We start from the raw sequence: 16,475 nt of genomic DNA on the forward strand, positions 1-16,475 counted from the left end.
ACAAAAAGCTAACACCATGATAGTTCAGATAGCCTCCTATCCAAATCCAACTTTGTAGCCGTCTGAACGGGGGATCAACAAGGCAAGGGGGGGGGGGACATAATAGGACAATTAGGAAGGGGATGGAGGGAAAAGTGGTTGGTTCCTCTAGTAGGGTTAAAAAGCATTATGCTCAATCCATGAGTGCCAAGTTTTGTGAAAATTGCCTAGTTTATTTTTAATTGTACATGTCAATTTATCATAATCCAGTTAAGTTTATTTTTGGTGAATTCCAAAGGGTTGTTACTCGCTTTCCAATAGCACGCTATTGATATACGAGCCGCTGATAGATAATAAGAAATCAGCCGAGCTGAGGATTTTCTAATCCAATCATCTAGTTTAGAAAATAAGGCATTGTCAACGCGTTTAGGCAGATTTTCATGAAGTACTGAGAAAATCAAATTGTAAAAACTAATCCAAAATATCTTGACTCAGGGGCAGCTCCACAAAGCATGAAGTAGTATGCCCATTTGGCCGCAGGCTTTAAAACAGAATGAAGAAAATTTTGGGCTTAATTTGTGCAATCTTATTGGCACCATATACTATCTCAATAAAACTTTGTAGTTTGCTTCATCAAGCAATGTTTTTAGTGAGATAGAAGAGAGTTTGCAGTATCCAGCCATTCGTGGGTAGCCAGTGATTTGTTGTTCCAGATAAATTTGAGCAATTTATTTTGAATATTTTTAAAAATTTTGGACAGATATAGCATTCAAGGAAGTATGTAAACTTTTAGGGCAGCTATCAGTCCGAACCATAAATGGGGAGAGATATACCAATTATTAACATCCTTTATGATCTTTCTAAAAAGGGAAGGATAGTTTGCTTGATAGAGTTTAGAAAATGTGGGAGTGGGAGTATGGGAGAGAATGTGGGCGCCAGGTAAAATCAAAGTTTTGTTGGAGATGGGAAACCAGAAGTTGTGGGAGATTGAGGTTAAGAGCTAGTGATTTACTCCTATTCTCCTACTCCTATACTCCTATTAGAAATGACACTCCTGGGAAAAATTTTACTTCATTCAAGAGGTTCGGGAGAGTGACCAGAGAAGAGGAAATATACTTGAGGACATTGTCTGCATATAATCCACATTTGTGTTCTGTAGGCCCACTCTTTATCCCTCTACAATGGGGGTTTTTGTCTAATAGATAGTGCCAGGGGTTCCATGACCAGAGCAAATAGTGGTGTGAAGAGGGTATCCCTGTTTAGTTTCTTCACCTTAATACCTCCAAGGAACCCTTGGATGAATTTTTAGGTCTAGGGAACTAAAAACAATTATTTGGAGGTTTGTTGTAATAATATATGTTGTATTTACTGGTAGGAGTACCCCCCTTACAAACAGTTAAAAAGATCATTGGTGGCATGAAGTTGGCTGTTTCCAGTCACTTTGACCCTGGTAATATGCAGGTATCATCAAAAGGAGGTAAATCAGTCACAGCCCAAGGAACTCCTAGCAACTTCCAGGGGAACCATAGGGCTCCATGGAACTGTGGTTGAAAATGGCTGCTCTAAGTTAATAAAAAAGTTATTTTACTACCAACTTTTGTTGGTTCCATGTGTAACTTACCAGTTGTGTTGAGAAAGTTCCTGCATGTGAACAGATTCTAAAACTACAATGCAGGCATCAAGTATTACCTGCATATATTATTAGACCTGGAGTATTGTATTGCTTTATTAGCAGATTAATCTTTAATGCATGTGTCATCATTTCTTTACAGGTTGTGATCAAACCTGTAAAGAATCAAACATCTTTTCCACAATTTTACTTGACTTCCTTTACCGTCTCTCTTGAAACATTTCCATATTCCTTCTTGATTTTTTAAATTCTTTATGTAGTTGGTGTACTAGCAAACTTTGCAGTCATTAAAGTGACAGTGCAGGAAAAGAATTTACATACCCCAATGTACTTCTTTTCATGTAATCTATCTACAGTTGACATTTTTTACATCACAGTCACTCTTCCCAAACTGATGGACATTCTGTTGACAACTGAAGGAAACATTCAATATCTTTTGTATATTGTTTCACCCAGTTGTTCTTTTTCTTATTTTTTGGTAACACTGAAATTACTATACCTCCTTCTATAGCCTTTGAACATTATGTTGCAATTTGCAAACCTTTGCATTACCAAACAAATATGAGCAAGAGAAACTGTATTCTTATTTTAGGAGGCACATGAATGTCTGGTCTAGGAAATTCAACCTGTGTTACATTGTATGTTTCAGGATTACGTTTTTGCCATTCCAATTCAATAGAGCAATTCTATTGTGAGATTAAAGCTCTTGCAAAAATTATATGCAGAGATAAGGGACTAACTGTTCTTATATTTGTAGATAAATTCCTATTGGGGCTTTGTCCATTTTTACTAAGTCTCATATCTTATGCTACAATTATTGCCATCATTCTAAAAATTGCATCAAATGAAGGAAGAACAAAAGCCTTCTCCACCTGCACATCTCATCTCACAATACTGGTAATTTTCTATGGGACCATTATTTGCATGTACATGGGATCACCCCCAAATAAACAGGACTATATTTTTTCTGGAATCTTTGCTGCTGTCACACCCATGTTAAACCCTTTGATATACAGTAAATGAAATACAGAAGTAAGAAATACTGTTGTGACAAATTTTGAAACAAAGTTATTTATATGAAACTATATTTGCTTTGAAAAAATAATTTTATATACCTAATAAACATATATTATGACTGTCTACATATACTAGATTGTAAGCTCTTTAGGCAGGGTCCTCTCCTCCTGTATCACTGTCTGTATTATTCTGTAATTAGTCTGACATTTGCAACCCTTATTTAATGTACAGTAACTTACAGTAATTTTACTTGATAATAATGTGTACAGGTAGTCCCCGGGTTACATACGAGATAGGGACTGTAGGTTTGTTTGTTGTAAGTCGGAACAGGTACATTATTTTAATAAATGCAATAAGGAAAAATATATATCTCTACATAATATTAGACAGCATGGTGTCAGTTACTGTATAAAATCCTCACTGTAAGCTAATCACAAACAAAGCAAAAAAAAAAAAACAACAAAACTTTATGGAACCTAGATATTCATTAACTTCTGGAGCAAGCTGTGCTTTGATATGCAAAAATAAACAACTGCAAAGTTTGTCATGGTCATTAAAGATTTACTAAAAGGTTGCTGAAGAGATCACCCACAACCTCAGCTGGTTTTAGCAAATGATTTTAGCAAGTGATGCAAACCGCCCCCTCCCTCCTATCAAGCCTCTGTCCTGCACAGGAAAAAGCAGGAAAGCCCCGTTCGCATCTAAGAGACATCCATATGTCCGGTGTCCTTAACTTGGGGACTACCTGTACTTTAGTGTTTGTAAGTCCCTGCAGGAATGTTTCAGAATATTTATGACTGTTTCTGATGTGCTGCGCTCTTCCAGTCCCTGTATTTGGTTTCAGGTTTCTGTTTAAGTTTCTTGCTAAAATTTTACTACATTTAAATTCCCTTAATTTTTCAATGAAGTTGTATGTAATCCCTAACAATTGGTTTAATACTTAATTGAATGCATTGTATTATGTTGATCTGACAAGTGCCAGAGAGTGTCTTCTTATGACTAATGAATAACAATGGAACACTGACATTCTTATGACTAATGACACAAGTCATTCACACACAAGTTACACAAACTGCACATTAGACATTACAGCATTAAATTAAGTCCTGGTTTTATTGGAACAACTTATAAACTGACTGTCCTTCAGAGCCCCAAAATGCCTCACCAAGACCAAACTATCCTCATGATCACCAACATTCCAAGACATTCCAAGGACCTGGGGAACAACAATTTGTTCTCATAACTGTAAGGCCCTGGTCCAGCACCAGTACTTGCCCGACACCAGTCCCCCAGTCTAGAGCTGCACTCTTTGCCTAAAGCAAGCCCCGATAAACCCCTGGGTTGCGTTACCCTACACACGGTTGCCGGAGTGTACACAAGTCATTCATTAGATTGGATCAAGGCAGTGGCCAGGGGCCCACAGATAAAGCAGTACTAGAATACAGAGCAAGAGGTCATACACAGGTAATCCATCCACCGGATGAGGTATACGAGGGCAAAACACAAGTAAAATTGGAGTCACAGCCAAAAGGTCGGTCCAGGCAGCATTAATTCACAGAAACAGAAATAGGCACGGTCAGCAACAGTAAATCAGATAAACATACACCAGCAGCAGGTCAGCCTACCTTAACACTACCACATGCACTGGTGATTGGGAGCAGAAAGACTATAAATCCCTAGCAGCCAATGAGAGCACAGAATAGAGTCAAGAACTAATCCAGAATGTGAGTGTGTGCAGGGGATGCCAATAAAGGCTGCACGGCTAAAGGGAAGCTGGGGCTGCTGATATTTCTTAGTTTTCCTTGCTGCTGCAAGTGACATCCCTGGACAGAATAAACAGGTAGTCTTGTTTAAATAGGATTGCAGGCCAGATAAGCATCTCCTAACAATAACATTTTCTAGTATAATTCATTCTGGCAAGCAAACCTGTATTAAATAAAGAGCCTGGATATAGAATTGAGGTAGAAAACATATAATTAGTATTTTCTTTATCAAGACAACTGTTTTACTATAATTTGGTGTTGACCTGGTTTATCAATTATTCCATTGTTTGGCCATATCTCTACTGTTGTTTTAATGCATTTATTGCATGGCCTCACCTTAAATGTAAAATGTATGGTGGTCTAGTAGTACTACTGACTAAGTTGGGCCTAACTGTAATCTCTGGCCCTGGTAATGCATCTCATTTGTGATCTTAATGAATAAAACCCGAGGTTCTGTTACATGTCTTTTCGATTCTACCAGACTGAATTAAGAAAAAAAAATTCTCCGGCTGCCCACCGGGAACAGTTGCACAACCCCACAAATAATACTAGACAAGCCCGCAATGATTTTAGATAACCACTTACATACCGAGGCTCAAATCCCGACATACTAAATACAAATTTTATAGATGGGGAAACAAAACAGATTCTCTTCTAGCAAATATGGCTTCGCCTCAAAAACCAAAATGCTCTATTCACACACTACATAATGCAGCAGGGGTCAAATGCTCCACCCAGGCAAAAATTCAGCCTATTTTTGAAAACTACTACACCCAAATTTACTCAGCACACCCCCCAGAGCAGGCTGATATAGGGGCCTTTTTGCAATGGGCTATATTGCCAACCTTATCGCCATCACAACAGGAACAGCTTAACCCCCCTAGTGGTATTCCCGATTATGACTCCGGGTGGATTTTCCAGTCAAAAATCGGTATTCCCGAGTCACACTCAGGGTAGCTTTTACCTAAAAAAAACCATTTTGATTAGATTGGGAACAAATACGTGTCGTCAACCTCTGAATAATAATGTAAGTTCATATAACCCACTCAATTTGGGTAATGTGCCTAACCCCCTAATGTCCAAGTAGGGATAACTTAGTAGGCTACTTGTGGCACAGAAAAACTTTTAGGTATTGTATGAAATGAAAAAATCACTGTTAGCCCTGCAAGTTGTGCCGGCGCCAGTGCTCCTAATTGCAGGCAGGGGCGCTGGGTCCTATCTTTCACGTAGAGTAACCCCACTACCTGTGTTCCATGCCAGAGTTTCATCCCTGCTGGAGACTTGCTCTGGTGTTTGGGCTGGCATGGGTGTGTCTCTCCTAATCCATGAGGTAACACATACATGCCCTCTGTTTCTACAGCCTATGGCTGGATCTCTGCAGGTATTTAAAGGCACCTCCTACTACAGGAAGTTGCCTGAGCAATCTCAAGGTTTTACCCTGTGTAACTCCTAGTGCAAAGGTGTTTCCTCTGTTTGCTTTTCTGTGTACCGGACCTTGTTTACTTACCCTTGGACTTTGCCTATTTCCCACCTGACCCTGACCTCGCATTACGTTTTTGGACCTTTGCCTGATTGCCGCCTGACCCTGACCTCGGATCTTGTTTCTGGACTTTGTCTGATTGCCATCACCCTCTTGGCCACGCAAGCCCCTCGGTGCTTGCACCGAGTACCCTGACCTCTCTGGTCAGCTGCCACTGACCTGGGGGTTGCTCTGGAGTGGCACCTGGCAGCTGCCCTGCGGCCCAAGCCTATCCTCACCATCAGAGGCTCTAGTGGAGACCAGGCAGAGACTTAGTTACGCCCCTCCGGAGCATACCCAGTCAGTGGCACAGTGGGTCCACATCCGCGTGCATAACAATCACTTTTATTAAATAAACAAGAATTATAGAAACCATAAAAATGGGAGTAACAGAGGTAAATTCACTGTATCCTTTAACAAAGTTTTTACAATTGTGTATCAGGAATCAAAGAGACAGAGAAGTTGGGTCTCAACCCGACGCGTTTCGCCCATGTGGGCTTCTTCAGGGGATAATAGAGACCTGATAGTGACCTGATAATAGAGACCTGATAATGATAGCTAGTGTAAGTATAGTTGTTTACAAGATAAGCATAAAGAATATATATTTTCAAGAAATATAAGGCATGAAGAAGCCCACATGGGCGAAAGGCATTGGATGTGATTCCTGATACACGTTTGTAAAAACTTTGTTAAAGGATACAGTGTATTTACCACTGTTACTCCCATTTTGTATGGTTTTTATAATTCTTGTATATTTAATAAAAGTGATTTTTTTAATTCATACAATACCTAAAAGTTTTTCTGTGCCGCAAGTAGCCTACTGTTCTGTCCTTAGATTTTCTAAAAAAAAAAAAAAACACTTACCTTGCTCCCTTGCCGTCCCCTGTCATCCTTGCTGGTCCCCACAGGTCCTGGGACACGCCTTACCTCCTCAATCTCTAGACGGGTAATGCAGAGACGATCTCCGTGGTTTCCCAGTGACATCGGTGAATGCGTCGGTGCCGGCAGGCGGATCGGTGGGAATTTGAAATAATTTTGTATTGGATTCAATACAAAATAGCTGTATTGAGTCCAATACAAAGAAATATTTATATAATTATTATACATGCTACTGTACACTTACATTACAAGTTTAAATATATATATATATTTTTTTTTACAGATTTTTGTGTTTTGTTATATAGTTTATTTTTGTTATAAGTTTATTATTAAATGTAATAAATGTATTAAATATCGGTGAGTTATGCCTAACAATTATAACCTTCAATGAAAAATACATTTCTTTGCAAAAATTGTACCGCTTTTTGCATGGAAATTTGGACAGAATTAGACCGCTAGGCAGGTTAATGCCCCACTAAGAATTAAGGAGGTAGCAAAGGCTATCAAATCTCTTCAACTTGGCAAAACTCCGTGTCATGATGGACTTCTGGCTGAATTTTTTAAACCATAAAAAAACATATATTTCCCCTCTACTGTTAGACATACAGTATATAATGATGCTTTGGAAAATCAGATTTTATTTCTGACCTTTACTTAAGCTTACATTTTATTGATCCCTAAACCATATAAGGATGCTGAATACTCTCCCTCACATAGACCAATTGCTTTGCCTAACATGGATTATAAAGTGATGGCAAAAATTATGGCTAATCAATTACAACTGATGTTACCTGCATTGTTAACTAACCATCAATTGGGATTCATTAGAAATCAACATATTTCTATCGGGATAAGAACAGCCATAATGGCCACAACTCTGCCATACAACAAAAACCATATGCTTTAAGTCTCAACGCTGAAAAAGTTCGATAAAATACTCTGGCCTTATCTACACTCATTGTTGACACATAGAGGTTTTGGTGCCCATCTTCAAGCTTATGCCAAATTTCTGTATAATCACCCCACCACGTATTTACTAGTGAATAACCAACTCTCTCAGCCCATAATAATGAATAGTGGAACACGGCAGGGGTCCACCTGTCTCCACTACTGTTTAATTTAGCTCTGGACCCAATATTGAGCCTGTTAGAGGAAGATAAGAGATTTGCTGGGATGAAATTTGGTCTCACAGAAATTAAATTGACAGCATTTGCAGATCATATACTTCTGTTCATCTCAAATCCTAAACATTCCCTTCCTGGTATCATGCACATTTTTGAATTATTCCAAAAGGTGTCGGGATATACTATAAATTTCGACAAGTCTGTGGCACTCCTTCTTTATCCCAAACATAAACCTGCTTGGAGTTTCCCGTATCCATTTCAGTGGACAAAATCCCACTTCAGATACCTAGGTATAATTCCCAAAAATCCGGCAAAGATTTACAATCTTAACTTTGAGCAAGCTGTTAATTCCATGAAAAAGGATTTTAAAGCTTCCCTCACTCTCTCCTTCATGGGTAGAGTATCTCTGATCAAAATGGTCATGTTTCCGAGACTTTTATTTTTATTTCAATGTCTTCCAATATTTTTGCCTCCACATGACCTAAAACAAATAAACTATTTATTTATGACCTTTATTTGGGGAGGTAAACATGTTGTGGGTAGTCGCCAGATTCTGCAACAGATAACAAAAAATGGAGGTTTAAATTTGCCAGATGTGGCCTTATACAACCATGCAGCGGTGCTGCGCATATTAAAGGATTGGATACATGCTGCTTCTTTCTACACAAATTTACAGGTAGATTTTTTGTTGTACCCTCCCTGGAATCCTTTGGTCATTTTACATACTCATAGGGAGCTCTTCCCGGCGGAGGTCCAAAACAATCCATTACTATTTTCACAGTGGCAGCTGTGGCAATTTTTACGTAAAGCAGTATCCCTAAATGCGCACTCTTCTCTGGTCCTCCCACTAGAGGGTAGCGGGAAATTTGCCCCTGGGCTCTCTTCTCCGGTACTTGCTGATTGGGCTGCGAGGGGTCTTGTTTCAGTAAGGAGGTTGATTAATCCCCATAATCATAAGGCTTTCTCCTTCCCAGTTTATTACATCCGTAATAAACTGCTAGACTTTGTATCACATACCCCTGAATGGGTGATTTTTGGGATGGTGGAGAGTTAAGGTTTTCATTTCTATAGAGGAGCGAAAAGCTTGACGTTGTTACTCTGAGCTGTGGCCAAGAAAACCATATTACATGGTTGGTTGGAAACCACCCCCCAACAAAACGTCTCTTTCTGGTTAAAATGCAAGAGTTATTTAAAACAGAATGGGCAGAAACTTCAATACATAATAGACACAAAAACACAAATTTTCTTTGAAACATGGGAGAGCTTTATTGCCACACTCAATACCCCCACAAAAATAAAACTGTACAATTGTTTCGGTCACACCAAATGGTATCTGAGGAGAGTACTTGAAAATAACCCCCCTATAGACATTGAGTGAGCTCTGATATATGGGCATACCTTGTAGGATAGTAATGGTTTGACTTAAGGCCTAAAATTATATTATTGAAAATATAATGTTAGTTGTAATTTTTAAGTTTTTGTATGACAATTACTAATTTCCCTTAATATAATAATGTTTACTTCTGTTAGACTTTAATAAAAATATAAAAAAAATTCTACTGTATTTCATATGTTGTATTGACTGAAGTTGCTATGGGCAATATAATCGGTCCCTGGGGGGCATGTCTCAATTTAATTGCACCAGCATTATACTTAAAAAAAGAATCAATTCACTTTACATTATTGTTATTATTATTATTGACATATTATTGTCTTGATCTTTCTTACAACAAACAGAAAAGTTTGAAAAATCAGTAATTGTTAAACATCTGTAATTCCCTGTGCAAATTTGTGTATTAATTATTATGTTATCTATTTAGAAATATACCTAAAGGATCTTGTTATTTTATTTCCCAAGATGTTATTGAAAGCATCCTTTCTGAATATAAAACTATGATATTTACAAATAAATAAATCCTGTGAATATGGCAGCTACTGGAATTACAGGTAAATCCAATACAAATATTGTTATCTACAGATAATTTGCACTATTTATTTATATCAATTAGAGATGTGACATTGATAACTGGTACAGCTTTGATCTATTAAACAAAACAAATATTCCTTGTGAAAATGTTTGCAGCAGTTGTGATCAATTAGGTTTTTTGTGCTCATATTTCAATAATAGGTGGATTTATATTTGGTATGATAGAAGTATGATAGCTAAAGTTTATTGAATAAAATTATATTTTAAGCTAAATAGCTTAATAAACCAAACAAAAATACTGTATATGGGAACTGTTTGACCTGTTATTTACAAAATTCATTTATATCCTGATAAACGTTTCTTCCAAGGTGAAAATGATTTATTTGATCTTTGCGAAGCACTTAATGGAACTGATCATACATCTATTCAACAAAAGGCTTTGCACCTGCTTGCATTTTCTAGATATTCCAGAGTTCAAATTGTCATTTTTATTATTATCTTAATAATGTATTTACTCTGTATAATTGGAAACATGCTTGTTGCTATAATTGTGTGTTTCACATCCCGCTTGCATACTCCCATGTATTTATTTCTGAGTATCCTTACATTCTTGGATGTTGTGTATGTTTCTGTTATATTGCCAAAGCTGTTAGCTATCACTATGACAGGGGACACAAGCATCTCCTATCCAGGGTGTTTTACACAAATATTCTTCTATGTTTTCTGTATTGGAACAGAATTTTTTCTATTGACTACTATGGCTTATGACAGATACGTGGCCATTTGCATTCCATTGCATTACATTATGATGATGGACAGAAGGACATGCTTGATACTGGCTACATTCTGTTTCATTGTGGGCACTTTCAACTCACTAATGTATGCATTGCTAATATCCCAGTTATCATTTCCTAGTTTCAATGAAATCAACCATTTCTTCTGCCATATGAAGTCAGTACTTCCTACCTCTTGTAATGACAGCACAAGTATTGAAATCCTAATTACTGTTGATGGTCTTGTTTTAGGATTTGTAACCTTTATTTTGATTATTACTTCTTATATGTACATCATATCTACTATTCTTAAAATCCATACATCTGCCGGGAGATATAAGGCCTTTTCTAGCTGTTCCTCACACATCATCATCGTTGTTTTATTTTGTCTAACTTCTCTTACTCTTAACATGAAACCAGAAACTGAATTATCTCAAGAACAAGACAAGATACTCTCGATGGTGTATATTGCTTTAGTTCCAATGTTAAATCCCTTAGTATACAGTTTAAGAAATAAGGACGTCCTAAGAGCTATCAGTCTATAAATGGAGTTGTTTCAAATCAATTTAAAAAACAACTAACATCAAAGATAAATACAAAACATAACAACTTTAAAAGTATACAACTTGTAAAGGTAAAAACATAGAAGACCACAAACTACAAGAACATACCAACGAGCATTAAACTTGACCAGCTAACTGCCAATTACTTTTAATGTTTCTCTGAACCTGAACTCTCCTGTTGACCCTGTAAAATAAAATGTCAATATATGTACTAAAATACAACGTGGATGTTACTCATTAGGCTTGTTTGTTTCTCAAGAAAATATTCCAATTTAAAGCAGAAGTAAACCAGAACAATAAAAAGTAAGTTTTTAGTTGCCCATAGCTGTTTAGACTTTACTTTGAAGACTCTACAGTATTTTCTGACATAAGGCACTGTTAGGAAGCAACCAGCTAGCACTTATTGGACAGCTGTCCACTTTAAGTGAAGGATAATTGCTATATTATTAAACTTTGCCAAGTTTTATTGAAAAATTATTCAGTACAAAAAAGACAAAAGAATGCGAAGAAAGGGGGAAAACCCTTGTTGAAAGGCCAAATGGAAGGGGACTTCATCATTTTAGCATACTGTCATGAAGGTTTTTAAAGGTTTGTAAATGACGTGTTTAAAAAATGTTACAATAGGATATTTGTTTGAAATTAATTCAATATCCTAAATTTGATAATATCTCGTATTTGTTTGCAGTTGGCAGAAGTTTAATTTATCCATTGGTCTCAATTGATCAATGGTTTTAAATCATTCCTACAAAATAGATAATGTTGGGGATTTCCAGTGCCCTGGAATGAGTTTTTCATGGGCTGGAAGGAAATGTATTTTCTTACTTTTTTTAGAACATTGTTGTATTTCATCTATTTAATGTTTGGATGCCATTGTTTTGTTACACACTACCCTGTGATTTTCCCTGTGGTGCTGGTTTGTTAAATGCATTTCCAAAGTATGTAACATACAAAATGTGCACTGCAAGACATACATTTTGTGTACAGGTAGTCCCCCCTAAGACGACCCACAACTTCAGCTGTGTTTAGCAAAAGATTTTTTTCGGCAAGGCATGAAAACTGCCCCCCTCCCCCCTTCAAACCTTTAATCTGCACAGGAGCGAGCAGGAAAGCTCCTTTCTTACCTAGGAGTTGTGTGTATTTTGGATGTCTTTAACCGGGGACTATCTGTATAGAAAGATATGCCAATAAATAGCACACTCAGAACTCACACAGAGGTTTTAGCAGGTCAGAGAAGGAGCCAGGCAATTAACCAAGGCTGGGGACAGGCAAAGCGTAATCCAGGTTCAGACAAATGGTCAGAGCAGGCAGCATTCGAAGCCAATCCACTTTAAAGTTAGAGGTTTGCATTGATATTTTAATCTAGATTAAGGCAAATGGTCAGGGCAGGCTATTCTGTGATACAAATGGATGATGCCTGGCCTTGATGTAATCTGGGGCTCTGTGGATGCATGTCTTTTTGATTCTACCAAAGTTTGAATACAAGAAAATGAATAGGACTGTATAATATATGTTGTACTGAATAAAGTTGCTACATGCTACAATATGTGTCCTTGAGCACATCTCTGTACCTATTTATATAAAATTGAGCTGATTCCACAATAGTTGTTTAAATGTTATGACACTTCCCAACATTTACATATGTATCTTCATGATATGATGTATCTTCTTGATATGACACGATATGAACATCCATAAAAAAAAATGCAATCACAGCTGCAAATCAACTGTGTGTGTCATCTCCGTGGTTTTATATAAATTTAATTCAATGCCTTTCGTGGATGATTTGTTCACTTCTTCAGAAAATACCAATAATATAACCAGTATGATTCGATCAAATGTGCGCCCCCCCCCCCCCCCCCTCAACGTGGGCTTACGCATGTGAAGAAAGTAACCGAGGGAACAGGATACAACGTCAGGGCGAAGCCACCCAACTTCAATCAAATTATTTGAATTGTGGGTGGCAAAAAATTCTATTTCATCTCAGCCAAAAACATTGTACCATGAAATGAAGCAGCAGATGCAACAAAGTGAATTAGTAGAATGTTTTATACCAAAACTATACTATATATATAAGGAAAAAACAAAGAAATATTATTAAAAGAGGCCTGAAGTTGGAGCTACACCCCATGGCAGGTGGACGGGGATTACCTGGGGCGCAGAGTTAACCCTAGTGGTCTCTGGGCTACCTTCCTGCAGAACATAACAAGGTAACAGCCCCCCAGCTCTCCGCACCAGGGATTAGTAGGATCAGATGGCTAGTAGCAGGTAGCTGTCACAAGGTGTGGAGGTGAGAGGAACACCTGAATGAAAATAGAGGGATGAAGACAAGGAACTAGGCCTCAAAGGCTAGGGAGAGGGAAACAGTCACCACCTACAAAAACCCTAATCCTAGCCCTGACTCCTGTCAGTATGAATAAACCTTGAAGGTGGGAATACTCATACATTGGAACCTAGGCCCTAGTTGCCCTGAATTGCCCTAGGAGTAGTGGCATTGTTTGGGACTACTGGTTCCTTCCCAGATGAATATACCAGCGTCTCCCTGAGGCCCAGTAAACACGAGCACAAGAGAACAACAAAATATCAAGAGCAGTACAACTTATCTTCAATAGAAATTAGATGAGCAGGAACTCAGGAGAGGACTACACACCAGCTCTTCCACATCCAACCTGAGAGTATAAACCGCATAGCATAAAGTGTAAGGCCAGACTAAATAAGGAGTAATGAGTAGGAGTAATGACCACAAGCTGCAGCTGAGACAAGAAGTGTGGTCATTACCAACAACAACACTGAAACAAGTGAAAACAAAGAGACTGTCAGATAACCTCACGTGTAGCCTGTAGTCTCTCCGATCTTCTAACCTCAGTCACGGGAGGGACTGTGACAGTAGCGTACCAAGCATCCAGCAAATTTCACCCAGAACTAGAGACCTAAATAGGATTATCAGCCAATAGTAGGGCAGAATCATGACCAGGAAGTAACCTGTTAATTGGCTCGAGGGCACACTCTCTAATCCCCTCCAACTGAACACAATGTCAGGTGGATGCAGAGGATGCAGAGGTTGACATGGACTAAGTGGACCAAGCTAAAGGGATGTTCAGGATGCCAAGCACCGGAACACACTAAGTACTTGATCTCTTTGATCTTCTCTGCTGCACTTTTCTGTAAACAAGGGCTTAAGGGTGCACTGCAAGCAAAAAGGGGGAAGTGCTTTAATCATTAAGGGTGCACTGCAAGCAAAAAGGGGGAAGTGCTTTATTCATGGGAGATTTCAACTACCCTAACATTGACTGGAGTAATGGCACTACATGAACACCAAAAGGGAGGAAATTTGTCAATTTAATTCAAGATAATTTTTTGGTACAGTTTATAGAAGCCCCAACTAGAAATGATGCTCTGCTGGACCTAGTTCTTTCTAACAATGCAGAGCTTATAACAAATGTGCACATAAAAGAGAATCTGGATAGCAGTGACTAGTGTTGGTCGGATATCTCACTATTCGATTCAACATCCATTCGATCGAATAGTGAGAAATTGTCTGGAGGAAGTCAATGTTGCAGCGCTGTACTATGTGTTCTTTAATTGAAAAATTCTATCCAAGAACACAGGGCACTACAGGTGATGAATGGGGACAAGTCTCCAATCATCCCTTATAGTTCTTGGATAGAGAAACTCTATCCAAGAACACATAGTAGTAGCACAGCGCGGCAACAGTGATCGCTGTTGCAGCTCTGTACTATGTGTTTCTCTATCCAAGTTTCTCTACCCAAGAACACTGGTCACTACAGGTGATGAATAGGGAAAAGTCCCCATTTATCACTTATAGTGCCTGGAGATTGTAGTGGAACTGCAGAGGTAATCTGCAGTTCAGATTCCCACGTGACCTCACAATGGACCTGAACTGCAGATTACAAAGATTACCAGATTACCAAGAACCTATAGTCCCCGGAGATTGTAGTGGAACTGCAGAGGTAATCTGCAGTTCAGATTCCCACGTGACCTCACAATGGACCTGAACTGCAGATTACAAAGATTACCAGATTACCAAGAACCTATAGTCCCCGGAGATTGTAGTGGAACTGCAGAGGTAATCTGCAGTTCAGTTTCCCACGTGACATCACAATGACTTGTATTGTAATGACTCATCACCTTTAGTGACCAGTGTTCTTTGATAGAGAAACTTTATCCTAGAACACATAGTAGTATTACAGCGCGGCAACAGCAATCGCTGTTGCAGCGCTGTACTATGTGTTCTTGGATAGAGAAACTCTATCAAAGGACACAGGGCACCACAGGTGATGAATGGGGCAAGTCCCCATTCATCACCTATAGTTCTTGGATAAAGAAACTCCATCCAAGAACACATAGTAGTAGCACAGCACGGCAAGAGCGATCGTTGTTGCAGCACTGTACTATGTGTTCTTGGATCGAGAAACTCCATCCAAGAACACAGGGCACTACAGTCCCCATTCATTACCTATAGTGCCCGGAGATTATAGTGGAACTGCAAAGATAATCTGCAGTTCAGTTTCCCACGTGACCTCACAATGGAACTGAACTGTAGATTACCTCTGCAGTTCCACTACGATCTCCGGGCACTACAGGTGATAAATAGGAACATATTAGTAGCACAGCACGGCAACAGCGATCGCTGTTGCAGTGCTGTACTATGTGTTCTTGGATAGAGTTTCTCTATCCAAGAATACAGGGCACTACAGGTAATGAATGGGGTCAAGTCCTCATTCATCACCTATAGTGCCTGGAGATCCAGCAATGACAGGGGGATTCCTGCGGCTGCACAGCTGGGGGAATCCTAATGTCATTGTGGGATAACCTGTAAAATAAAAAAGTTAGTTAAAAAAACACAAACTTCAATAAATTTCTTTAAAATTAATTTTTATTTTTTTGTAAACACATTTTTTTCCCAAAATTTTTTCCGTCGAATTCTGTGTTCTATTCGAATCCGGATCTATCTGAATTCAAACAGCCATATTCAGGTCAAATATAAGGACAACCCGAATTCAAACACAAACACTGGCAGTGACCATAATATGATTTCATTTATTGTAAGCTGTAAAAGGGAAGCAAAAACTGGAAAGATAAAAACATTTGACTTGGACTGGGAGACAATATTGTCCTCAAAGAACACATAACAGAAATTGGAATGTTTTAAGTCTGTTCTACACAAGCACACTGAAAAATATATTCCAATGGGTAATAAGTTTAAGAGGTTAAAATTAAAACCTATGTGGCTTACAGCTGATGTTAAAAAAGCCATAAAGAACATGAAAAGGCCATTCCAAA

At 38.4% G+C, this 16,475-nt stretch overlaps 1 protein-coding gene across 1 annotated transcript; it reads left to right on the top strand.

Annotated features, from left to right (window-relative positions):
- Positions 1-9,836: 9,836 nt before the first annotated feature.
- Positions 9,837-11,156, top strand: LOC140322350 (olfactory receptor 8H1-like). Its single transcript, XM_072398925.1, has 2 exons — positions 9,837-9,858; positions 10,207-11,156. The coding sequence occupies exons 1-2, from the start codon at positions 9,837-9,839 to the stop codon at positions 11,154-11,156; spliced, it is 972 nt and encodes a 323-aa protein (XP_072255026.1).
- The last annotated feature ends 5,319 nt before the right edge of the window (positions 11,157-16,475 follow it).

Source organism: Pyxicephalus adspersus, chromosome 2, assembly GCF_032062135.1.
Source record: "Pyxicephalus adspersus chromosome 2, UCB_Pads_2.0, whole genome shotgun sequence".
Lineage (NCBI taxonomy): Eukaryota > Metazoa > Chordata > Amphibia > Anura > Pyxicephalidae > Pyxicephalus > Pyxicephalus adspersus.

Coding starts and splice junctions, on each gene's coding strand:
- LOC140322350 (XM_072398925.1), top strand. CDS start 9,837: ATGGCAGCTACTGGAATTACAG. Junction 9,859..10,206: donor GGCAGCTACTGGAATTACAG/GTAAATCCAATA, acceptor GTTTCTTCCAAG/GTGAAAATGATTTATTTGAT.